The 27,164-nt window shown below is 42.5% G+C and overlaps 1 protein-coding gene across 1 annotated transcript; it reads right to left on the bottom strand.

Moving 5' to 3' along the window:
- Positions 1–4,149: 4,149 nt before the first annotated feature.
- On the bottom strand, positions 4,150–21,001 carry LOC308321852 (uncharacterized protein; the record flags this gene model as incomplete). The annotated part of the gene is made up of 11 exons (XM_080772943.1): positions 4,150–4,773; positions 7,258–7,421; positions 8,598–8,658; positions 10,772–10,918; positions 11,424–11,529; positions 14,367–14,599; positions 15,864–16,256; positions 16,488–16,534; positions 18,320–18,344; positions 18,599–18,720; positions 20,830–21,001. 11 exons carry the CDS (start codon positions 20,999–21,001, stop codon positions 4,756–4,758), a joined length of 1,488 nt encoding a protein of 495 aa, XP_080629069.1. The 3' UTR covers positions 4,150–4,755.
- Between the last annotated feature and the right edge of the window lie 6,163 nt (positions 21,002–27,164).

The following is a 27,164-nucleotide window of genomic DNA, read 5'->3' as shown; positions in this document are numbered from 1 at the left end:
CCGTGTGTGCGCGTGTGTGTTTCATGAGTACGCGTTTTATGACTACACCAAAAGGACGGACCTCTGTCAAGCGCACCATTTATTACAGACAAATAGGATTAAATGTAATATGCAGCAGCCCTGTTAGTATAGACTAACCCAATGTACATTTTCACATACTTCTAAGTACTGCTGTGACTACTAGCCAAACTCTCTAGCTCTGACAGAACTCTTAATACAGAACAATTAAGGGTTCTGAGCTAGCAACCTCAGACACAACTATAGAAGGGCCACTCTCCGTGGAGTGCATACTGTATCTCTGCCAGGCTGGGTTGTCTACCCAGGGCAGTGTAAGTTGTGCATTCAACTTTTCACATTGTGGTGACCCCAATGGCAGAAATGAAAGCGTGTTGAGGTGTGCTTTATAGAGGTCCCTCCCTATGTGATTGAAATTTGCCTCTCTCACAAAATCATCAAACAAAGGATATGGCCTTTTCTTTCTCGACTCCCCAATGGTATGGTAATTTCACATTATGACTGGTGACTTCATCCAGAACATGACAGCAAGTGAAGTACCCCGAGTTAACCAAGACTCGGCTGGTCCTTCCTACCGGTAGCCAATATATAAGCAACCCCACACACTTTTTTCCCTCCGTTCTTGGATTAATGATTACTGACTGCTCACTCACTCTGGCACTTTTGCTAATAGACTACTGGGACATACGCAACAATCAGTCTCAGAGGCCTGCTTAGCCCTGCTCAGGCTATAACTGCTGTTGATGTTCACTGTCAGATTATATTATGCTAACTGCATTCACTGAAGGTTGACTGTATATTTATACACATTACCGATTCTCTCTCTATAAATATACACACACTAGGCATGTAACGGTATACTGTATTACGGTAATACTGCAGCATAAATAGCCAGTGTTGTGAATTTCCGTGAAATTTCAAAGCTCACAGTAATTCATTACTTATTTGAATATATACAGTGGTGCTGGCGTCTACTATGACGTTTCCTACCTGTGTGAGCTCTCCTAATTCTGCACAAATTGTGTGATTCTAATTTTCCTATATTCAGCAGAAGTGAGTGTCGCCCCTGTATCCCCTGAGGATGAGAGGCAGATCACATGCACGCATCCGCCTGGGTGACGGCAGACTGCTGGGCGAGCGCTGGCACTTTAGCATGCAGGGTCAGATCAACATACTGTAGCCTATGGAATGAATTCTGTACTGGCCATATATCGAGCGTGTCTTGAGTGTACAGGGTTTGATGAGGTCAGATCAACATAATGGAATGTCAGAACAGAAAGGACGGATGGGGTAGGATCAACATAATGGAATGTCAGGACAGGTCAGCTCTATATATGGAGATATAAATGTTTGAGGTGATATGGCCATATATTGACATTCCCATAATATGGGGAAGGACCCCTGGCGATGTCGTCTACGTTGCGACTACATATATATTCCCATATATGGAGATCCCTGATGATGTCGAGGTCGTGCTGTTGGGGGGCCTTGGGGCAGATCGCCGCGTGCACGCATCCGCCTGGGTGGCGGCAGACTGCTGTCGCTTTGGCATGGGATCAACTTTGACCAAAGAATATATAGCGTGTCTTGAGTGTAGAGGGTTTGATGATGTCAGACTGACATATGATGGACTGACAACCATACAGTATATGGAGATCTAAGGGTCTCCATGATGTTGCGTGATGTTTTCGTTCATTTCCGACGTTCTTTTGTTGGTTCACTCACTGTGTTTTGTTATGTCTTTCCTCTAGCACCAGTTAGCTCATAACATTAGCTTCTGTTGCCACTCCCTCCGCGTTGCGGCATTCAGAGCATGGGTTTTAGATTTTTATGCCGTTCAGACTATGGGTTTTATGGGTAAGTCTCCCATTGGCTTAGAGGTAGCCTAGAGGCAGTTACGGTCGTTGGCAGGCAAAAAACACAAACGCTGTCCAAATCATTATCCCAATCTTATTTCAGCTTTTTAATGAATGCCAACACCACATTACACTGCTTGTAATAAACTTGGTTATGGAGGGTTTATAAATGGTACAAGATATATGCGCATAAAGAATACTTGCATTTGAACATATAAATATATGAAAATATTAATAAAAAGTCAAATTCATACTTTAACAAGTCAATAAACCAGACAAGAATGTGTATAAACTGTAAGAATGTTATGGGGGTAAATTAGAAGGAAAGAATACCCTAGTTCAGTCAGATAACTCACAAATCGATTTAATGTATTATAGAATGAAAATACAAGAGTGGATATAGTATTTTATCTTGGCGTTCGGCTCTGCAAAAAAAATAATCCTGCTCGGCACAATTAAACACCATCATTAAACATTAAGTGCAGGGAGATAAATATACAATAACAACCCCCTCATGGGGAACAGAAATAACCGAGCCGCACCGGTGGTGATGGGGTGGCGGTGGGAGCAAACATCACGTAAAAACAACGAGGAAACATATGCAGAAGGAAGGCAGGAAGCATGCATTCTAGGTGAGCTTAAATACCTCACCCAAATGGTCAGCTGACTGCCACATCAGCATGCCATGTGGGTCTTGCAAACACTGAATACACCCACATAGTAATGCAGCATATTAACCCCTTGAGTATACTGTATGTACTGTATGCACCCGTGAGCACATGAAGCCTCTCAAATATCTGACTGAACTAACTCCGCAAGCTACGTATCATTAATATTAAACAATACAATCATTACAGAGAACGGAAAGAAAATGGTGTATAAATGTATAATACTGCAATAAAGTAGCCAGGAAATCACCAATATATGTAGTAGCCTACAAGACATGTGTTTTTTCCAAAGCCCACACTGCCAATGACGTGTTTTTAACTCTTTGTTAACCTATGATTCACCTTTTGAGTCTCATTGAAACCAGGAAATCAGGTGGTTGCAAAAACACTGCTCCCGTCCACTCCCACGTAAAGAGGATATTCTAAAACACCTCCATCTCCACTCCTGTATCGTTCCACTCCATCCCATTACATTATTGACAGACCGCATGGACCGTTTGACAAACTTTTTTTCCACAAACGCGAACCACACCTAAATGTACTGTACCAGAATCAATTGAAAAAAAACATTGCATCAGTTTCTTTGGGTTTACAGATGTGCCATTCGAGAACTTCACACGTCATGCCATTGGCACAATGGCAAGACAGTGGATTGTCAGAACATTGTCACTGAGAAATTAGGGCATTTGCAAAGGTGTTGTTAAATACTATTGAGATTATTTTTTTTACTATGAAAATAAGTGTAAAGTGGCACTTGTTTTCAGAACAAAATAGAAGAATTAGCAAGGCTAAACAGTGAAAAGAACCTTGGGAAAACAAGTATTTCCAGAAAAAAAGCAGGTGAAGTGTTGGAATGGCACATCTGTATGTGATATTACATTCGCTCATTATGCAAATTACTCAATTTATGACACTCGTAGCTCTCGGCATACGACAGAAATTGATTCAGCACATAAAAATCATATAGAAACAACACATTAAGTACTTTCCCTCAAGAACACCTATGGGGCCATTTTTTTATTTTTATTTTTTATTTTTCAATTTCGGGTTGGTCTAATTCATGCTCCGCCGTGATGTCATGTGTCAGCCAAGACTTCCATGCTAGAAGGTATGTGCTAAAGTGTTGTGCTAATTCGCTTATTTCCATCGAAATAAGTAGTAAAGTGTGCCGCTTGGGATATTATTTACATTATGAAGAGAGGATATATACAAAAATATAATGATTTTGAGCAATGGAAATAAGCGAATTAGCACAACACCCCATAGCCCCATTCAATTCCAATTCAATTCATTTAGGGCTTATGGTAGGGGACATAGCCAATAAGGAGGTTTTGCACAAAATAACACCTGGACCTCTTTGGTGGGGACGTAACAACTACAAATAAAGGTAAGAAAGCTTTCTAGCATGGAATTGCCCTTTAACATAAAAGCATGACAAAAATGATCTAAACAAACAAGGAATTACAAATATCCCCTGTAAAGTTTCATGTATATATAAATATACCATTCATTCATAAAGTAAAACAAGGGTTAATAACCCTAACCCTAAATGTAATAAACATACATTAAACGGTTGTTTAACAGTTAACATCTGTTAGATCGTATAATAATGCCTGCACATGCAGCACATTATAAAAATAATTCCATCCACTTCCAAATATATTATAGATTCCAACTGGAAGCTTTGTCTGCTGGTTCGATAATTATCTTATAGATACTCTTACGTCTTACGCTTATAGGTATCTTGTAGATACTGTAGCATATTATGCGCAGATATAATATATTTCAAAAACAATAGTTTCCAGATGGCCTCTATCATAATGTGGGAATGTAAGAACATCTTGCTACTCCAACGTATCAAACAAACAGAAGTTTCATAGAAACCAGCTGACAGGCACCTAAATGCTTGTTATGCAGGTGGGAAAATGAAAATACCCGATGGCAAGTCGAGCACTTTCACCTGGCATAAGCGCTTCGGATGCTTCACATAAGAAGCTTGAATCCTTGGAAGAAAATACAGCCCATATACAAAACAGAAAGCCTCCAGGAAAATACTGGGGGAATCTTAAAGGGCTTCTAAGCACGCAGGCTTCTCTCCAGGACAAGTTCAAGCTTGAACCAAACTCTAAACATTACCGTTGTGTCAGGTTGTCTTGCCGGACAGATGAACACATAGCTTCGTGAAAAACCGATGTGCCCAAAGGGATCCACCAGTTCTAGGCTGCATAGTTCCCCTGAGGAAAGAAATTAATGATTCAGTGCCACATCACATCAGTATATCAAAAATGCATTAATTACAACAAGTCAATTATATAAATGCTGCTTAACTATTTAAACATTTAACCAGAATATAATTAAAAAATATTTTTTTAAATAGCCGGTGACATGTCAAAAATCACACCCGTGTGAAGTGAGGGGCGCTAATAAAATTAACTAATAAAATTAACTAATAAAATTAACTAATAAAATTAACTAATAAAATTAACTAATAAAATTAACTAATAAAATTAAAGTCTAACTCATGTTGATTAGGTGATGTAATATTGATGTTAAACAAACGGTGCCAACACAAACATTAAACGCCATTAACAATAAAGAGACAATATGACGTAATGAGGCACATTATGAATTTTCCCTTCATTGTCAATGAAAACAAACATTGAACTAAAGACAAACATTAAACCTGTCCCAAAAATCCCACAAATCGTTACACACCATCTCTATAGTCATGTGTTCAAGACGGATCTGTGTGATATTTCAGATTCCATCCGAATTGGCTAACATTGGATTTCAAAGTTTGCAGGACTGGCCCGTTTTGAATAAAAAGCCTCAAATCATGAACGGAGCGTGCAATATACGTGAAATCTTTCACAGACTTTCCTACTAGGCTGAGGAATATATACCACCCTTTTCACATTGGCCTGTTATAGCGCCACCAACAGGTGGATTTTTGCAAAACACATTTTTGGAACAGTATGCCTCAAATCATCCAATTGCCATCTAAGGCGTAAGAAGAAATGCCACCCTTTTCACATTGGCCTATTATAGCGCCACCAGGAGGCCACAACCTGACCTGCCCTGGTGGAGACCTGTGCCCCGTTGGGCACTTTATCTAGTTTATTATTATTATGTCATGCAGTTCAATTAATCGGTCATGTTCTGTGGAAGAAATAAAAAAAAGTGTGTGTGTGTGTGTGTGTGTGTGTGTTCCTTTGCCCACTTTCACTCTGCTTCTTATCAGTTCGTTCATGTACAGTATCTGATTGTTCGGGGAAAGAAGCTTCGGCTGTCCGCACAACCCTCTGCATTGCTTTGCGGTTGCGGTCGGTGCAGCTGCCATACCAGGCAGTGAAGAAGCCAGTCAGAATGCTCTCTGTGGTGCCTCTGTAGAAAGCTTTTAGGACTTTGGGGCCCATGCCAGCTTTCTTGAATCTCCTCAGGAAGTAGAGGCGTTGTTGTGCTTTCTTCACCACCCGCTCCGTCTGTACTGCCCAGGTGAGATCCTCAGTGATGTGCACCCCCAGGAATATGAACTCTCTGTCTGACCCTTTCCAATGCAGCACCCCTGATCTGGGATGTCTCCTGTTGTCGAAGATCAGCTCTTTTGTTTTGTCAACGTTGAGAGCCTGGTTGTTCTCCTGGCACCATTGTGCCAGGTTATCCACTTCTCTCCTGTAGGATGATTCATCATCGTCTGTGATCAAGCCTATGACTGTGGTGTCCTCTGCAATCACTTTGTTGGAGCTGCACAGAGCCACGCAGTCATGGGTGTACAGGGAGTAGAGAAGAGGGCTCAGAACTCAGCCTTGAAGGGGCTCCTGTGCTGAGGGTCAGAAGTCGTTGAGCCCATACACACCACCTGGCGTCTTGTCTGTCAGGAAGTTGAGTATCCAGCTGCAGAGGTTTGTGTTCAGACCCAGACTCTTAGGCTTGATGTCTAGTATGGGGGAGATTATGGTATTAAATGCTGAGCTATAGTCTATGAACAGCTTTCTCACAGATGAGAGATGGTGGTATGGAGAGTTGTGGCGTCATCCGTGGATCTATTCTGGCGATAAGCAAACTGTAGAGGGTTGAGTGTGGGTGGCAATGTGTTGTTGATCATCTCTCTGACGAGTTTCTCAAAGCATTTGCTCACTATGGGTGTAAGTGCTAGGTTACTAACAGGACTGGAACAATGGTTGCTGTTTTGAAGCATGCTGGGAATTTGCTGTCACTGATAGAGGGACGTTCATTTGTGGATCCTTTCCACCACATTCCAGCACTGAGGTGTGAACTGCAGATCCATTGTGTGAGTGTTTGTGTGCGTGTATGTGTGTGAGTGTGTGTGTGTGTGCACACATGCTTGTGTGTGTGTGTGTTAGGCTGCGCTACAGTGGTAAAAGAAAACGCTATTTTCGGGCTCGGACCCAGCCAGAGACCCAGCCAGGGAAGGGGCACGCATTGTTACGCAATGGAGTGGTTACACAACTAAAAAAAGATCACAATTATGTAGTAGCTAACGTCAAACAGGCTATTTACAGCCACCTGTTCTACTTGTGTGAAAGAGCAATTCCGGAAACTGTGCAGACCTGATTCCCCGAACATTTTCCAGAGAGGCCATTACGACATATACCTGTCCATTTTCATCAACAGTGCTTATTACATCATTACACAGGTTTTGATGTTGTTCTTGGGTAATGAGTGAGGTTATGATCATGATCATAATAACCACTGACCGGTGTGTGCAGGTAGCTGCCCATGTGCAGCAGACACTCCAAGGTCTCCATCATCAGCTCTTTGCGGAGAGAGAGGAGCCTGGACTGGCTGGGACATGAGCTCCTCTCCAGGTCGCGAACAATCACATTCTGAGCCAGCACCGCACACTGCAACACGCTCAGCCCTGCAATCACAATTACACACCGTAAACAGGTAGGCAGGCAGACAAACAGACAGAGGTAAACCTCAGGTATCAGGTACGGTTGCCCATAAACCATCTCGCCCCTCGATTATTTTCCCGCCGACCTCACGCCGACCGATCGGTCCGCCGGTTCTTGTATGCAAGTTTAGGGTTAGGCATCATTTTACTGTTTAGCTTTCTAAAACGGTTAGTCTCAATACTTGATTCTGATTGGCTGGTTACCGTCACGTGACCGTTTCACCGATAACCCACAACTTCAATCACTTTATATCATTCCCAGCCGATTCCGCATCTCTGTAGCTGTCCTGGGGGAGGGAAGCGCTTCATTGCCTTACAAACCCATGCCGTGCGGGCGTCTAAGCACCGCCCGGCTCATATGACTGTGAATGTGTGGCTCCAGGCGGCCCCGTAAAGACATCAAGCGCTGTTCTCCCGTCACATAGCCTACTTGCCGAGCAAAACAAGGAAGTGATGTGGCTCGCACTGGTGGGCGCAAAGCGTAGCTACTTTTGTGAATTTAATAGTTTTATTAGGTTAATATTGCTATATGTTTGTAACCGTTTTAGAAAACCAATAAGCCACTCGAGGCCCCAGCTTACCGGGTATTTTACAATGGCTAGGGGGTAGAAGCCTACGCCCCCAGTCCCCAGCCTACTCCCCCCAGCCATTGTAAAATACCCGATAACCTGAGACCTCTCGTGGCCTATTGCTTAATTTACTTACTTTAGGAATACCAGTTCCACCGGCTGTACGCCCGGGGCGAGTTGGTAAAGGGGCGACCCGTTTGGTATTCAAACCTCAACCTGAGGTTTCACCTTTCATTTTCATGAGAAGTTTAACTGTGAAGAATGTTAACTGTCAAGCCTGGACAATCTCATAAAAACATCACTGTTGTTGTGGGTTTGTCATGCCAAGTGACGGAGAGTCATTCTTCCACTACATTGGTACAATACACCTTTACTGTAACCAAGGCTTTCACACCAACACATTGACAAGAATGCAGACAGACTGCATACAAAAATTGCAAATACCTCAATTATATCTCCTTGGAATAAGGCATCAAAGGTACCGTAGGTCTTGTTAAGACTGATCTTGCTCAAGACAATTAAGCCTTGAAGTTCAAGCAAATCATAAAGGTTACACTACTAGAGTACATACCATAGTTATCCGTAGCTTCCACATCCACATAGACACCATCTTGCATCATGCGTTTCAGAACCTAGAGTAAATAAACATCAGGTTGAACAATAACATAAAAGGGCTCATATTTCAAACAGTTGCCACGTTCGTCCGCACCACAGAGTCTGAACTAAAAGGGGGTCTCATCAAGATATCTTGATGGGATTATGGACGATTATCTATCAGTAGGTTATATTGGGTAATCTGATGATCTATAGTCACTTGTGACCTGACTTCACGGTCAGTATACTCCATTTTGAGGGCCACTACCACAGACTGCATGTTAAGCAGTAGATAGCATTGCATTGATAGAGTTCCTTCCTTAGGGTGGTCCTAACTCCTAAAGTAGTATACATACTGTCCACTTGCCTAACCACCAAAACAATCATTTACTGTACACATAAGCAATAAGAGAGCAGAACTGCAGATTCTTTATCCTCTTGATTTCAAATTGCACGGGTTGGGTGTCATTGAGTTGTAGCATAAATTAAGAGTGAAGGACACACTAAAATGTAGGTGCGAGAACTAAGAATACAGGTATACAATGTATACCCATAATGTGGTTCCACTAGTCCTAAGTGATCACGAATGCTGCAGTAGTTTATGGAGCTAGACAGGTGAAGGTCTCAGCACAAACAAGTCAGACATAGTCACTGAAAACGGCATGCATGAAATATTTGAAAAACGACAGAAAGAACCCAGCATAATGAATATTTGGTGCAACAGTAAAATATTGCCTCCGGAGACAAAACCAGTCCAGTGGGTTTTTAACAGAAATGTTTGTCTGTTCACCGTATTACTCCTCGATGGGTTTTAAGTTAACTCATATGCCACGGCACTCACCACAAGTGTCATTCTTAACATTTCTGCACCAGTAACGTTACTTCTCTTCTATACTCATTCTTGAATTAACTGGAATTAACTTCATTCATACATTTTGTTGTCCTATAACTTATTGTGGAGCTTGTCATACTTTTGCTAGTTTACTTTAACAAACCTAGTCAAATTCATTTAACTCGAGCGTCACTTGCGTTCAGGCACGTGCAGAGGGGGAGGGGGGGGCTAGGGGGGCTTGAGCACCTGCCCTTTTTTAGAAAGTGCCCTTTCCCCAAAATAAGTGCCATTGACCCTTCAAGACGGACATTTGACAAGTAATGATAATTCCACTATCATAATGAATTATCTTTTAATGCACTGGCTGCCATCAGTCAGTTTTAGTTTCAGACTAAAACACATTGCTTATTTTACTGTCCAATGACAAGAAATTGCACAAGGGACGGACTCCACAAAAGGACCACTCTCGAAAATCGGCGCTCGCCCACACATGTGCCCTTTTCTGGAGTTTGAGCCCCTGCCCCCTCAGTGCTCTCTGCACGGCCCTGCTTGCGTTACTTCACTTTCGCTCGAACCTATCTTGTGTAAGTGCCAAAGAATGATGTCCAAACCATGATATCCGATATTTTTATCTGAGATCATTCCTCAGTGCAGAATGCAGAAACAATGTCATCAGTAGAATGAAAACACGTGTGCAAACGCCCACTAGAAGTGGCGGAGAGGCCGCCTGGGTTGAGAGGGTGCTTATACTCAACTTGGGTAGAGACACGTGGTTGATAGTCATGGAAAGTAAGTAAGTACATTTACTCAAGTCAGAGGCAAGAAAACAACCAGGTGCTCAACGGAGACGTGCAGGTAGATAAAAGATGTAAAAAATAGGATCAATCGGGATAAGACATCAATTGAAAAAAGGCGGAGATCCGGGCTCTCAAGAGGAGAGGAATCTTTATTAAACCATGAAGATTCTTCTCCTCTTTTTAATACTCTAAAGTACTGTACTTAAGTACAATTTTGAGGTATACTTGAGTATTTCCAATTCCCAATACTTTTAGTTCTACTCCACTACAATGCGTCGCGTTGCGAGCATTGTGAGCTTGTAGATCTGCTATTTTCAAAGGATTTGAAAACTTGAAATGAGACCTTCATGAAGTACATTTTGATGCCAATACTTTCGTACTTTTACTCAAGTACATTTTTAATTAGACTTACTTGTAACGGAGAGTATTTCGATATTACAGTATTGATACTTTTACTTAAGTAGCAAATTACACAAAGTGGTGTAAAAAATACTTTTTACACCACTGGTGGTTTACACTCACCTCCAGGACACGGATATATCCGTTCTCAGCGCTGAGGTGGAGGCAGGTCTTTCCTGAGCCGTCTCTCTCGTTGATGCTGGCACCCAGCTGGATGAGGTCCGCCACCATCAGATGCTGGTTCTGTTTAGACGCCAGGTGCAGAGCAGTCTGGGAACACAAGCAGCGTTGCCAGATTTAGCGAGAGGAATAAGCAACCAGGTCTATTGGAAACTAGCCTCGGTACCCAGGCTTTCATTTTCGTCAGCGCAAAAAATGAAAGCCTGGGGAAACGCATTGGTCGCTCACTCGCTCTGGTCTAGAAGTGAGAGCTAATTGGAAACAAGCCCAAAAGAAGCGACTAGGCTACGGCTATTTTGTGAGCTTGTAGGTTTGCTATTAAAATAATCATAAATATTAATGTAAATCATTAGGAAACAAGCCCAAATAAGCAATTACCAATATTTACAAGCAACCTTACAGGAAGCCCAAAGCACAAAGTTGCTTATAATAAGCAGACATGCCGTTGCTTCGCTAGGTTGTCGTAGATGACAGATTTACAAGCCTTGCGACATGTTGTGAGCTTGTTGGTATAGGATTTAAGCAAGCAGCTACATTAGATAATGTCCTGTACTGTAATACTCTAAACAGGAGATATTTGTTTGTAGATCATTACCATTCCGTCTCCGTCTTTAACGTCCAGGCTGTTGAGTGCTGCCATCCTCTTAGCGATGGCGTAACCCTGAGCTCTCTTCCCCAGACACACAACCCTGTGCAGAGCTCTGGACAGAGGAGTAGAAACCATAGAGGATGAAAATAACCAATCATCATAATTATACTCATGGCACAAAGAAGAGGCATGTTGCAGTTGCATTATTTGAATCTAAACTAAGTAAGCGTTTTTTTGGTCTCTAAATCATAATTGGTCGCATACCCGGGGTTTAATTTATCTTGAGGCCCGGCTAGCGCTGAGACAACTGTAGCTGACAAATCAGTGCAAGCTGAAGAGCCACTGTGAGAGACCTCACTAAAGAACTTAGCATGTCATGGCATACATATAGCTATGTGATAAACTATCATAGCCTGGGCCTATGATGCAGCCAGGCATTTTGCTTGTTTGAAATTGGCATACAGACACACAAGGCTACAAATCCTACAAAAGGCATTTAGACCTTATGTAGCTGTGGCACTCGCTATAGACGTATCCGCACTTTCTATAGACAAATCCGTGGAGCCGTGCCCTGTAGGCCAGCTGATATGCTGTGGTGACATTAAGCTGTGCTTAATTAATGTGACACCGCAGCTATGATGGCACCCTTTTCACATTGGCCTATTATAGCGCCACCAGGAGTCCACAACCTGACCTGCCCTGATGGAGACCTGTGCCCCGAGGGGCACTTTATCTAGTTTTCTCTCACATTATTTTCTCTCCGATTCATTTTCTGTGGCCTACTTTCAAGTGGCACCACAAAATTGGCCACCACTGCTATGACCTATAACTACTCAAACAGTTACCGGTAAGGCCATAAATAACACATTAATTTGAGATTACTGGAAAACAAAGCAAAACACATTTTAAATGTTATTATAATCATTATAAAACAACTAGGAAAGGCTGCATTATCGTACAAGAAAAGGAATATCCCTGTAGATTTATAGTGTCCTCCTTGTAGCATGTTTATAAAGCCAACAATACATTGAAGTAGGCAAACATGACAGAAGTTTGTCATGTATTGTACTATGCTGCTGTTTGCTCATTGAGTGATTTTCTCACCATGCTTCTTAAAGTACCACAGCTAGTGATGATGGATGTGCAATATACATAATTTGCTGCACCGTCAGTCATTCAGGTTTTGTCATGATTTAAAACTGCAAAGAGGCTCATGGAAATGCAAAAGAAATTAACCCCTATTGTAGTGATGAAACAATCAGTGTTGATTTCGTCGACAAACTATGACAATAAATGTAAACTAAATAAAAACGAAGCTACAGTATGATGACTATGATAAACTATGACTAAATATACTGCCAATTTCGTCAAGAGATAAAATGTTAGGGAGGAACTAGTGGAGAAGAGATCCAGTAGAACTGAAAGACAAGTCATTTTATGTTTGGTTGCACTCGGGTATTGTGTTCTGAAAATAACATATCTAGTACAAGCTTGTACGCTGTGACACGTTGTAAGCTTGTAAGCATGGGTATCGATCTTCTTGAATTTCCCTGAATGCATTGCCCTCTTCCTAGCTGTCTATAGTGCCATTGTGTTTAGTTTTGGCTTCCTGCTGAACCAGTAGGATTCCTGCTGAACTGACTATGATATCAAGCCTGTGTGGCATTAGAGTGACCATGCAATGAACCTTTGAACCTATGAACCTACATTGGCCAAACATGCATTTACCAGTAAGACACCGTAATATAGAACAATATTGATGTAACTAAGAGATTCGACGAGTTAGCTATATTTTATATACATAGATTTAGAAGGAATAAGCAATCGTGATGCGACAGTTCCTGCTTTAATGCACTCTCCGGAGCGAGTAGCTTACACTTTCTGGAGTGGGCGGTGGCTTACAGACTTCTGCCGGCGTGTGTGTGTGTGTGTGTGTAGTTACAACCGTGTCGTCCGTGTGTATGCAGCATTATTACATGAAGAGCATGACGTGAAGAGTGTGATATGAATATGATGGAAGCCGGTGTCAGGCTTGAGCGTTACCGTTACAGGCTTCCTGCACATTTGCATACTAAGGGCCAGACAATGACTATTCCACAATCTCCGAATGCTATATATACTCTGGAACTACAACTCCCGAAATCCGAATAGGAAAGCTGTCATTTGTTTGTCATTTCCGTTCACGAAAATATATTACAGAAATATCTTTACATTTTATTTTTTAATGTCCATTTCAGCTAAGCAGCAAGCTATATAGGATTAGTATTATTTTGCGACTGTAAAGACGAAACGGATTCACATCTGCTTTATCGCATGTTCAAGATCAGAGCTTCCGCGGAAGCATTTGAAAGCATTTGAAAATTGCGGTAGTCTCTCTCTCTCTATATATATACACATACAGTATACACACACACACACACACACACACACACACACACACACACACACACACACACACACACACACACACACATTAGACATGTTTCATTTACAGTTAGCTAATAAACAGGTACGATTTTACAACGAATGATTCACTCATGAGTCATTTCATAATTTTGTTTCAACATTTCAGCACATGTAGTAAATGTCAATCAATGTCAATCAATATTAATGATGAATGCTCAAGTAATGAAGTAATAAAACTGATGAGAGAGAGAGACAAATCTTTATCAGACAAAAGATACTCAACGCCTTTTTTCCCAATCATTGATGGTGCTTCAATCGGGACCGAGAGAGAGAGAGGCACGTTCACGCATGCGCGAGCGCGCACACGAGCACGCACGCGCACACACCACCAAGGGGTGCTAATTTGTGGTTCCAATTATTCAAGGGTGCCCGAGCCAGCCTGCCCCCACATACTAGACGTCGCTGCTTTTACTTCAAAGAAACAAAACAAGGTTTCATTATGTTGCTGGCCAGGAAAAGTAATTCGGACCAAAACACACTTACGTCCTCCCATTGAGGTCCATGGACAGCAGCAGTGAGTCAGGGAAGTGTCTCAGCTGGCTCTCCTCTCGTTGCAGTTGGCTCCAGAAGAATACAGTGCTGTCCTGATTCCACCTGGGACTCTGGGGATCCACCCACTCCTCCACCAGGTTTCCCCTTTTCCTCCTGTCTCTGTCCACATGTCCGTCTTGCTGCAGATCACAGCTGGCGTACAGCGGCTCACGAGGAGACGAGGCCTGATAGTAGGGGCGAAATGATTAATATCCTGCTATAAATGCACCACGTCTCTGCGTGTCTGTGTGCGTGTGTGTATGGTTGTAATGTACGCAACTCGAGAACCGTTCGCCCCACCGACTTCACATTCGACACACACACCCCCACAGGGAGTGCAGTGCCCGTTATCGAGGGGTTCTCCAGAACCACCACAAAAGGCTCTGCTCAGGCTCTGCCAGTGTAAATGATTAAAATCTATCTGCAGAAAAGTTATAATTCAAAAGCTACAGTAGCTAGCTACCGTTTCTTATATCTCAGGTTTAGGCTATCAGTATCACTAGGCTAGCAGTGGCACAAAATAAATTGTTCCATGTGACAGAGCTCAAAGTTGAATGAAAGTTGTGCTATATGGTAGAAATAGGTCAACAATACAATTTACGGTAGTTTTGTGGATTGTTTTATTTAGTGACCCCCACCAAATGACCGGAACTATTTAATATTCACCAAAACCAGACCAGAACTCCCACTCAGGCAATCAATTAATACCTTTGAAACTACTATATTAATGGCAAGTATTTCCCACAGCTTTAAGTCAAGAAAATCTGAACTAACCTTTTAAGGCTGTAGCACTGAGCATGACAGATTATGCTGCCCATACTGTGAGCATTGAGCTGCTATTTGGTCAATGCTGATGTTTAGTACTGCATCTAGCACTCTGGCCAGTGCACCCTAGCCTGTTTTTGTTTTGCCAGCGGCTGATTCGGTCTGGTTTATTAGCCAGGCTAGGTGCACCCATCCATGGACTTCGGTAGGGAAGACTTCATGGTCCGGCATTCGTAGCCTTATAGGAGAGTGGACTCTACAGATCATGCAGCTAGTAAAAGCCAAAATGTGCATGTGAAAACTGAAAGCTGGTACAAGGCAGCTTATTAGAAATGCTGTGCTTGTTAGTTGTTTCTGTATAGTGTGGCTTTGCCACTGATCACCGCATTGTGATATGTGCATTTCTAAACCCCATATGATAAATTGCTACACATAGCTAAAGATTGGACAGGAAGGCCAGTCCACGCTAACATCTTGTTTGTCCAAGTTACCATATTTTTAATAAAGGTCATCTTATATTAATGCATGATTTAAAGTGCAGATTTACTTGAAAGGTGTAACTGAACATGCTCTCTGGAGAAAAGGTTTACAAATGTCCATGTCTTCCTAACTGTGCGATTAATCACCTGGATTAATTGAATACTCTAAATGAATTTCTAACAAATGATTTAGTTGCAGTCCTACCTGGTAGGACTCTGGAGAGTAGCAGGTGAAGGACTGCGGACTAGGAACCATGTCTTCAGATTCATCACTGCTGCACCCTGACCCTTGGTGTGACAAGGTCACCTGCAGGTCTGGGTTGCAGCTGCTGTCATATCCACCGGACGGACTGTTGACGCCAGTGAGGTTGTAGCTTGTCGTTCTGGGCATCTCAGCCCCATACTTGATGGCGTAGGTGTATAAATGAGGTTCAGGCCCCCAAGGATAATCAGCAGGCTCAAGGGAGCAGCTGGGGGAGACGGGTGGGTTGGGAGAGTTGTGGGGCTGAGGGCTGTGGGTGCTGCTGGTTCTGAGATCCTCCTCCAGTACCTCTACGATGATGGCCAGCTCCTCCAAGCTCTTTGTGGGCTGTTTCCTCTGAACAGAAAACTGTTAAAATTAAGCATGGACAAAAGAAAACGGCTATGGAATGAACTCTTCGCTGACACATGATTTATACAGTCTTTGTCAAAACGACCTGGGGGTGAGATTGATGAATCGTAAATTATGTGACACATACTGTATGTGACAGACTTCACACCATCAAAGTACTTTATTATTACAATTACAATTGATTAAAATTGTGACATTACTCATGTGGAAACACACCTTGCTGGTTCGGCGTTCCCCACATGTTTTCACTCGTTTCTTCTCACCTGAGAAAGACAGTGAGAGAGAGTGAGAGCAAGAGAGAGATAGAGAGAGAGCAATGATGAAGGCTTGAACCAAAACGCTTGTACTGTTCTGTAACCTATAGAGATCAACTGCCTGATGGACACTCTGGTATTCTCTATAAATTGTCTTCTAGATCATGCACCTGGTTAGAAACTACTGAAATCAGTTGGAGTTGTGCTTGCATTAATTCCCCGAATTCCCCGGTTTCTGCCAACAAATATATTCTAGAATCTAAATATTAAACTCGAGAGTTAAATGCCAGGGACGACAAGACGAGATGGAGCCAATTATGCACTGATTGCCAAGGACGATAAGACGAACTAAATTATATTATTATTCATTTTGTTATCCATATTTAGAAAATTCCTCTAATCTGGTGTGCAGGTGATGACATCCACATGACATGCACAATAGAATTAAAACGTCTTTATTTTATTTATAATGGGCTTCGGTGGCAACGAGAGCCAAAACTGGTGACCACCAGTTGGCTTAAGGTACATTTAAATTCATAAATTTATTCATGCACTCTTACAGGCACAAACAATTGAACATCTAACTGTAAACATAAACAAAAATAACTACTAGTCTTCTAATAAAAACCGCAGTACTAAACAACATATTCATCTCCTTTGAACATAGCAAATTTCATTCTTATTAATGTGTATGTAATATACTCCTGAACCTCCTCTGCCTTTGTATTTGAGCCGTGACTATGGATCCAAACCCTAAACTCTTATTATGGTGTGACCATTTATGACATGACCATTTTGTTATTTAGTTCATGTTCTGTAATGCCTTGAATGTTAAAGGAAGCACTTGTCATGTGTGTTGCCTTTGAACACTTACTGTATGACAGTCCTTATTAGGTGTTTCATTCTGTATGTTCTGTATTTTGACTTGTGGTGTTTGGTTTTGGTTAGTCTGTTGTTTTGGTTGTGTCTTCTTTTGTAGTATTGTTCTGTGCCTTCCTGCATCCTCTTGTTGAGTTTTTCCTGTTCTGTCTTACCTACCTGATGATTATTGTATCCTAGTCACCTGTGTTCTGTTTGCCTGTTAGCCTATCCTGTTGTATTTTCAGTTCACCTGTGTCCTGTTACCTCTGTCTATTTAAGCCCTTTGTTTGCAATGTGTCCTTGTTGGTCCGTAGACCTTTGTCTAGTGAGTTTTGTGTCTGTAACGTCTTGCCTACGTTTTGCCTTTTGGAATACCCAATTTGATTTATAGTCAAATAAACACCTTGAAGATAAGCTCTACTCTGCATCTGGTTGCTTTTGGGTTCTACTCCGTAACTCATTCCTGATTCCTAATATTACATTAAATTGGCTATTATATCAGACAGACCGCTGACAACGGTGTCAGATTTGGGACTGGCAGTTGTGATCCCTTGTGATCCCGTAGCCTGAAAGTACATTCGGGTAAACGTGTTCCGTTGACAATCAATCAGTGACGACCGACCACAGCTGACGATTCATACAATTCTGTGACCAGAGTGTTTGTGCCCGTTCAGAGTATGGGATGGCATTGAAAGCACAGCCAATAAGGAGAAAGTCATGAAAAAGTCACTACCACCGAATATAGATAACAAGCACTGGGGAGATTGGGGTCAAACTCAATCAAACAAGGGGTCCTTGAAACAAACAAAGAAAGGTTAAGAATCAATGATGTAGACTGGTCCGAAGCACCAGCATTTCAGCATTGATGACGCAGCAGTACAGTAGCCTACAGTGTTATCAATGAGTGAGTTATATGATTTTGGTTTCACCTACCTTTGGAGCTTTTCCCAGAGTTCTCCTGTGATGCATGTCATGAAAAGAAAAGAACAGTTATTTCATGTCTCACACACACACACACACACACACACACGACAGGGGTTCTCAACCCGTGCGAGACATGGCCAAAGCATTTCCGGGGGTCCCCAGCCAAAAACGTTGAGAACCCCTGCATCACACTTCAGTCCGCTATACTGTATATCACTTCTGACTAACAGTAATATCTAATGTATTATGTATGCAAAGACAGGATTAGGCCTAGGCCTACTTATTTACCTTCAAGTCCTGAAGGTCCCATCCTTTAGCCAGGCGGATGTTTCTCAGCATGTCCTTTACAGGCATTTTGACACGGACTCCCAGGTACCTCTTCCCACCATTGTGCATGGAGCCTTTTGCATCTTGAAAGAACAAGAAAAATCACACCCGTGTGAACTGAGCGGTGCAGGCTGTGTGTGTGTGTGTGTGTGTGTGTGCATGTGTACGTACTGTACTCTGTAATGTACTGTGCTATTGTTATAGTGGTCAGTGTGAAGCTCAACAGCTGGGATATAGTTACAATGTTTGGAACTATAGCCCATAGCACCCTAGCCTGGCACAGCCACACTTCACCATCCCCTATTGCATATGCATATGCCCCGACCCACGTAGCCCAGTGGTATATTAGTATCGCAACGTGAGGCTATAGCACACCGCTTTGCGGCGTGTCGCCACTCTCTTACTATAGAGTTGCTATGGTGATCTGATCAATTGAAATTCAGATTTTTATTTTTTTTATGTTGTACATCTGTATTGTATTTGCTTTATTCAGGACCCCAGGAAGACTATAGGCTCATTCATGTGCAGTGTTGGGTGTAACAGCGTTATGTAAGAGACTACTTTTATTGGTAACGGAATAAAGTACTTGTTAGTTTTGCAATTTAGTAGTTAGTTACCTAGTTACTTTTCCAAAACAGTAATCCCGTTACTATAATGCGTCCCTCCCTGTTCATTTTGTGTGCAAGGTTTAAAAATAATAAAACCCCGACTGCCCGGAGTCTATTTCTCCTGCCTTCTGTGTGATATCTTCCCAAACCCCAACGAGCAGCGCATAGTATAGCCTACTATACATCCTGCGTCTACTACATCCTGTAACTTCACTTACGAAATAAAAGTATTGTTACAAGTAGATTTTATTTTGAAGAGGAAGAGGAAGTTGTTTCGGTTGTATGCCCCAGCTGCTATGACAGTGCCGGTGGTGGTGGTGGTGGAATATACTCTAAGCAGAATAATAATAACAACATGCTTTAAGCCAAAGTAAAAACCGCATGCGTCTTTGACTTAAACAATGTAGGCTAAACACTTTGGAATTACGTTAAACATGGTAGATCCTCCGTGGCGGCGACGCGGCGTCATTAGGTGAGTACTAGTTTAATGAATTGTTTAAGTTTCATAGTAACATTCATCATCAACAACAGGCTGTTGTTGATGCCCCCCCCCCAAATAACAGGTTACATGATTCTCATTCTGTTATACTGTCACTACCTGCGAGGATGGCCGCCGTGCCATTTCTTATAAACTATCTAGTTCATACGTGGGTCGTGGGTCCACGGTAGTGGTGGTGTTGTTGTTGTTGTTGTTCATGCGCCACGGTGCGCGCCGTGGAGAGGGCTGGTTGGAGCGCAGCGCAACAGCCTTTCTGTCCAGTCCTATACGTGTATAGGCTGGCGATTGTGGCGAATTATTTTAGTTAATAAAGAGAGCTGTAAAGGGGATATTGTCTATGGTCAGTTCATGGTGTGTATTATTCTCGTTTTTAACCATAGAGTTAATTAGGGCCGTATGCGGCGCAATGACGGCATTCAGTAGCCTAATAGCCTACAATGTAAACAACTTGCACAAGCATTCAAAATGGGTTTTAATTGTCGGGTAACGGAAAATAAATAATCTAACTTGTTACTTTTCTCAGATGGTAATCTGTAACGGCAAGGGATTCTTTTCATGGGCAGTAATGCAGTAACCTAACGACGTTACTTTAGAAAGTAACGATGCCCAACACATGTGTCTCTAATGGGGATCCTTTAATAAACATAAAATTTGTCTTTATTTTTATTTTATCCCACGATTTTGTAACCCATTTTAACCCCTGTGTCAATTATCTAATGTGATCCTGGGCTTTACATACCCTCCGCCAACCTGGAGAGAGCAACGGACTTGAACTCATGCTTAGCTTCATGCATGAGTGTCCAAGTTACTTATTGTCTTTAGACAACTGCTTGACAGACAGACGCATGCGCGCGCGCACGCACCCCCTCACACACGCACGCGCGCACACACGCATGCACACGAAGCAAGCAGCCTAAATATAATATAATATAATATTCTTTCCTACGACCAATGTCACAGAGGCTAGCATTTGCAGCAACGACACAGATTATGCCAATCTAGTCTATAATCTAAGCATTACCATTTGATTAACCATATACCGGTATGCTGAATCAACATGCCAGGCGGACAGCTGTGCAACTAACCTAACGCGCGCTCCGCGTCCTCCACATCCAGAAGCGTCAGGCCCGGTACAGGTGAATTCGGCTCTTGCAGGGACGATGTGGCAGGGTCCCCCGGAAGAGGTGAGCAGCCATTTGAAAAGAATACGTCTCCACGTTCCGTAATTTCACCTTTTGGTTTATAACGTACCCTCATCTCGTGCACCCACGTTTGCAGGGAAAAAAAACAAGCACTTGGATGTGAAAACGTAGGCTACTCTCTATAGGCGAACCCGGGAGTCCATAAAGCCAAACTCTCGCCTTTGATGCTAGATGTGAAACGGCAGTTATTTTCTATCTTACAACTGGGCGTGAACGAGTCTCCTTTTAAGGCTGAGCTCAGATGCTATAACTCGCAACACCTGTTTTTCCAGGTTGTTAGTGCATGGTGGAAAACTAGGTCTACTTGGCTAAAACGTAAAAGTATCAATACTGCAATGCAATATTACAAGTTGTAGGCCTAAATGTCCGGAATTCTAATTTGACTTGAGTAAAAGTACAAATTAATTAAGTAGCCTATATAGGCCTATCACTTTCTACCAAAAGTAGAAAGAAAGTAGGCCTAATGTCATGCATGAAGGAAGCATGAGTTCAAGTCCGTTGCTCTCTCCAGGTTGGCGGGTGTGTATTGCTTGAATTTGGCACATGCCATGGCCTCCTAGGCTAAACGCCACAGCGTGGTTAACTTTACATGTGTTTCAAAAGTGAGTATAGTTGAGTGTGAGTAAGAAAATAAATGGAACCAGGAGCAGTGTTGTGTGGGCAGGGTGTGTCCCTGCCCAGAGTAACCTCACGTCACCAGGCTTTCCACCTCAGAGGAAAGCCTGGTCTACGTGTTCCAAAATCGCTGTGTGACCCGGTCTGCAGCGGATGGTAATTTACATCATGTTGTAGTCACTGATTTGTAATCATCAGGCACTCCAATCCTGCAAGACAGGCCCACACATTAACCTCTGTCTCAGGACAGAAAGCATGTGTGTGTGTGTGTGTGTGTGTGTGTGTGTGTGTGTGTGTCTGTGTGTGGGTGAGTGCATGTGTGCGTGCGTGCGCAACAACCCTTTTACCCTAATAGGCTGTAATAGCCTAATTGGAGTGGTGTGCACTGTGCATGAATACCAAGCTTGCACAGGTCAGCACACGCTGCCTGCCACAGCTACAGTACAGCCGAGAGCTCTCTCGCTCTCTCGTTTTTTGTATGTTTTGCACTCCGTCCGTGTGTCCGTCCGTCCGTCGGTTACCAGCTAATCTCCGGCACCGTTAACCCAGTCGATGCCAAACTTTGCACACACACTCCCTGGATGGCCTCGACAGAGTTCGTTTTGCCTTACGGAGGGGTGAGTCAAAACGCACACAAAAAACGTAAGGTTAGAAGAGAAATTTCTCTCACCCTCTGTTGCTTAGCACTTCCTGCGTCGATTACGTTCGACTCTGTAAAGCACTTAACACCGGTCGGTTTTGATCTCCCCAGAATAGGGATGACAGGGATCAGGTGGTCAACTTGAAACCCAAGCGCCTCTGCTGGAACCGTATAACTTTGCTCATAGGCTCCAACAATAATATGGTATATGTGCATGTCTGGCTACCAAAACTTTCTTTGTGATAGGCTACTAGATGATCGTGACTGCATTTCTACTCTGTTCACAATGCTGCACAGACACTTTCAGAGGCAGGGTGGCACAGTGGTAGTTACTTTGCTGAATGTGCAGGATTTAGGCTTGTTATGTGGAGAGGTTAGCAATGTCACCTTATCAGAAAGAAGGTCCTGAGTTCAAACCGCCCGTGGCCTTTGCGTGTGTTTCCTCCCAAGTCCCACACCAAAAAACACGTGCATGTCAGGGACTTGATTCCAAGAGCTGGAGCATAGCTGCACACTGTGGATGTACACAGTGCGCCTCCTACTGTGCTACAGGTTAAAGTGGAGTCTAAAGGTGAAAATGTATTCACAACACATTCACATAGCGCTAGCCTATAAGCTATTCAATCAAACAAAGAAACACATTTTTTGTAATAACGTTTCTAACATTATGCATTCATAACAGCACAAAGGGACATTGTATAATGACTTCTGCTCACACATACCGTAAAACTACATTGCTGCCTACATGTATACAAATACATGATCAATTAAATATTACACTCAAATTTGTATTTGTCAGGAGCACCTGCCATCTGTACATGTGGCTCGGCAGGGGGTACCGGGGCCTTTCACGTAGGAAGGGGCCAAACCCCAGTATAGAGGGCTTTTTTCTAGTTAATATAAATGTATTTTTATTTTTGATTTGTTTGTCTTTACATTGATGTAGATCAAGATGGATATGGCTGAAGAGAGCCCACAGTTGGAACCCTGCAGGATCCTAGCCCCACTGAAGGAAGGATGGCTCCCAGCTGATGACCCTGACAGCTGGTACTCGCAATGCTCAGATCATCCATCCACCGAGGATTACCAACACTTGTAACCTGCAACACCTGTAAGTAGCTCTAGCAGATTCTGCTTGTAGCAAAGCATCTTCAATGTTTACTTCACCTGCTGACTGATTAAGGCTAGGGGTGGGCGATACGATATGTTTTCATGCGGCTTTTAGGGTTATTGTTCAAGTTACTTAATTAACAGCAGGCCCAGATGTAACCTTTCCCACTGGGGGGGGGGGGGGAGATTGGGAGGTTAAATCCCCCCAAACCTCCGAAATGCATAGAAAACTATGTATTTTATATAGTTTTTCTTTAGTTCTGTCATTCTGTGACCCACAAGATTTGTATCTTGTACAGGGCTTATATTAAGCAAGTAAGCATCAATAACATCAGTTGTCTGCTTTTCTGTGCAAATTGCCCTAACAAATGTTTGCAGATCAGTTTTACAAATATAATCGTTTTACTGAGCCACACCACTGGATGCTGGTGCATGTTTTGAACAACAGCAGTCAACTCATTGTGTTGCGACATGTTTCATGTAGTAGATGAATTCCCCATTTGTACTAAAAAATGATCAACATACCTGCAAATGATGCCTCAGGCTCTAAGCGTAATTTCTTTTGTTTTGTATTCTGTGCTCTGAGTCTTGCCCCCCCAGCCCTCGAGTCTAATTTCCTCCTGGGGGGAGGAGAGCATTTTCATACCGGGGGAGACGGGATGGGGGGGGGGGGCTGTTCAGCTCTGAGCAGGGCACTGTAGAGGGACGCATGCAAAAAGCGGTCTGACTTTCTTTTTTAAATGATGAAATGGTGTTGGTTTGGTGGTGGTGCGACAGCTGTGGTTAGTTAGTAGCGTAGTGTTTCAAATAGTAAGTATTATAAGCACTTTCATTAGAAAGATCTTTGAAATGTTGGATTTTTGCACGTTATCATGTTTGGTGGTGCCTAGATCCGGCCCTGCTTAACAGTACAACCACCTACAAGGTAACAGAAACTAAAAGAAAAAGGAGTAACAGAACATTTAGACCAAAATATTTTTGCCTAACGAAACCGTCGGTTCTACAAAAGTATAAATTAAGGTCTAGAACTGCAAATCATAGAATGTGCATTCACTGTATCATGATATATACGATATCTCTGAATATCGTATCACGATACGATATTTATCACCATGTCGTCCACCCCTGATTAAGGCCATACAGTACTGACCTGCTTATATTGTCTTGGTATTTCTTCTATTCTACTGGGATCTCGAGTTAAGGTTTATTACACACATTTGTAGCCTTTGGAGTTAAATTAACATTAACACTGTCTAATCCTGGCTGTGACACAATGACGGGTACTTCATTCCCCGTCTAAATCCAGCCAGGCGAGTGGAATGTCACGATTTATCGTCGGGAGCCGGTTACCTATATGGAAGAGAGACGTGGGTATTAGCGATTGCTTCATACATTATCAATGCTGTGAGTCGTGTGTGTGTGTGTGTGTGTGTGTGTGTGTGTGTGTGTGTGTGTGTGTGTGTGTGTGTGAATGCGAGTGGAGTCGCTTACCGCCAGAGCATGGCCCGACCTGTTCTCTCAGAGAGTCAGAGAGGAAATGAGGGCAGAGGCAGTATTTATCAGTGTGCCTGGCCTCACAGGTGTCCTTGATGAGTAGGCATGAACTTGAGACAGAATGTAGGCGGGTACGTACAGTAGCAAGCGTCTATCAGCTGGCCGAGTGGTAGGCGTGGTCTTCTCGGCTGCACTCTCTCTGCCTCCCTCCCACTGGCTCTCTCGGGACCCATGCTTACCTGGCGGCCTGTTGCCTAGCGACACGCCACAGTACCTACATCAATCGTGACCCGACCCGAACTGCTTCGCTGACCATGATCTGTGTCAACTCTCTCTCTCTCTCCTGGTGTCTGTCTCTCTAGTCTAGTATGTCCTACTTCCTCATACATAACTGTCTCAAGTTGTTTACACTTGAATCTCTTCACCTTCTCTTTTATTATCTGAATGTTATAGCATAGGCTATAGAATCTGCTTCATGAGCTCCACCACATTGAAAGCACTTTTACAATTTACAATTTTTAGACATATAGCAGGAGCTCGAGTGACTTACAGTAAGCAAGAACACAAGGTAATACATCAAATGTCACCTAGGATCATAAGTAGACTTAAAATAACCTAACATCCATCTAACAGTAAATTAAACTATACAGGTATATGTATACCCTATAATAATGCTATCTTCCTCCTTCCTTAACTTACATGTCTCTGGCTTGCGGCCATCCTCCCCACACCTGCTTCAGTACATCTAATTTCCTTTCTCGTACAGTACGTAGTGCTGCAGGAGAATATCCAAAACCCCAAACACTGTTCTTCCATCCTCAGTACTTAATAATGCCCTCAATCGATAGCTTTTACTTTCTCTGGTAACCCACCGCTATCGAACACAGTAGCACTGACATACAGTTGTCAGGGAATACTGTATTATCACACTGGCAAATCTGGGAACAAATCCCACACAAAGATATTTCTTCACCAATGTGTTTGTAAATGTGTCTACACGAACACAATTCAAAAAGTTGAACGTCAACTCCCATAGAGTGTTGACAGCTGTGACTGCTGTCACTGCTGTGACAGCGTGACAGCATGGCAGCTGCTGAAAGTTGGGGTACCCGCAACCGTATCTGGGAAAATGTGAAAATATTTGCCTGTGAGAGGTCAAACTATAGGGTTTTCTCATGACTCTGAATCTTGCAAGCAAAACCACTCCTATAGTCCTTTGTGATAAAACGACCAGGCTCACTTTTCTGGGGCCTGGGTACCGAGCAAACCTTTTGCTGTGCTTATATAGGTAGCTTTATTCATTCATTTGGATTTCTCAAATACTATGAGATACTACTGCTCAACAATGTCAGACGCTTTAGGAGTCAAGGTTGCCAAGGTCATCATAAATTAAGGGAGTTTAGTACACTGGTTGCCACAGTATAATAATTGTTGTGGCGGTGATGTGTTCAGTCACTTTGATTTTAATGTTTAATGTTGCTGATGTTGAAGGTTTGAATCGTGACTGGTGGATGGATGTTGACCTGCTGTAGACTCGCATGATTGGCTGGGTGGCGACACCTGTTGGTGTGTGTGTGTATAATTATCTCTTCCTCCTCCAGCCCTCTCTTCCTTCCACATATTGTAATTTTCATTCTTGTTCATTTGCTATTTTCTTGAGCAACATTTTAGTTCTTTAATATCTGCTCTATTTAATCTGTTACTGTTCATTTAATGATTTTGTGATGATAGATACTGTATTTATTTAGCGCTGTGAGTTAAATTCCCTATACTAGGCACTACTAAAAGACTGATATCCATAATGTTCGCTGATGTTCAACATGAAGACATTTATTAGCGGTCCCTATCTATCTATCTATCTATCTATCTATCTATCTATCTATCTATCTATCTATCTATCTATCTATCTATCTATCTATCTATCTATCTATCTATCTATCTATGAGAACAAAATATAGGCTACATAGCCTACTGTAGGTTTCTTAGCACTGCCATTTTTATTGAAACGATTGCATTGTATTTTACAATATATCTTGTCGATAGGCCTGCCTTCACTAAAAGAGCAGTTTTGTAAAATCATAGCAAAAGAGTTATACTGTACCTCCTGATGCATACTTGGATGTAAGCTGGATGTAAATGGAGCATACAAGATTCATCAGCTTCATTGTGAGCTTGTAGATCTGCTATTTTGGGTGCGTGGCACAATCACATGCACACATTTGCACAAGTATAAAGGAGGCTTTCAGAGGTGTCCTGGTGGCTTACTGACCATATTGTTGTTATTATGTACATATGTGCAAATAAACTAAACTAAACTAAACTGCAACATCATGCAGGTTCAAATCCAAGCTCAGGGTCT

The sequence above is a fragment of the Protomyctophum bolini genome (assembly GCF_963924005.1).
Source record: "Protomyctophum bolini genome assembly, chromosome: 9".
In the NCBI taxonomy this organism is placed as follows: Eukaryota; Metazoa; Chordata; class Actinopteri; order Myctophiformes; family Myctophidae; genus Protomyctophum; species Protomyctophum bolini.
This window is presented reverse-complemented; position numbering and strand designations above follow the sequence as displayed.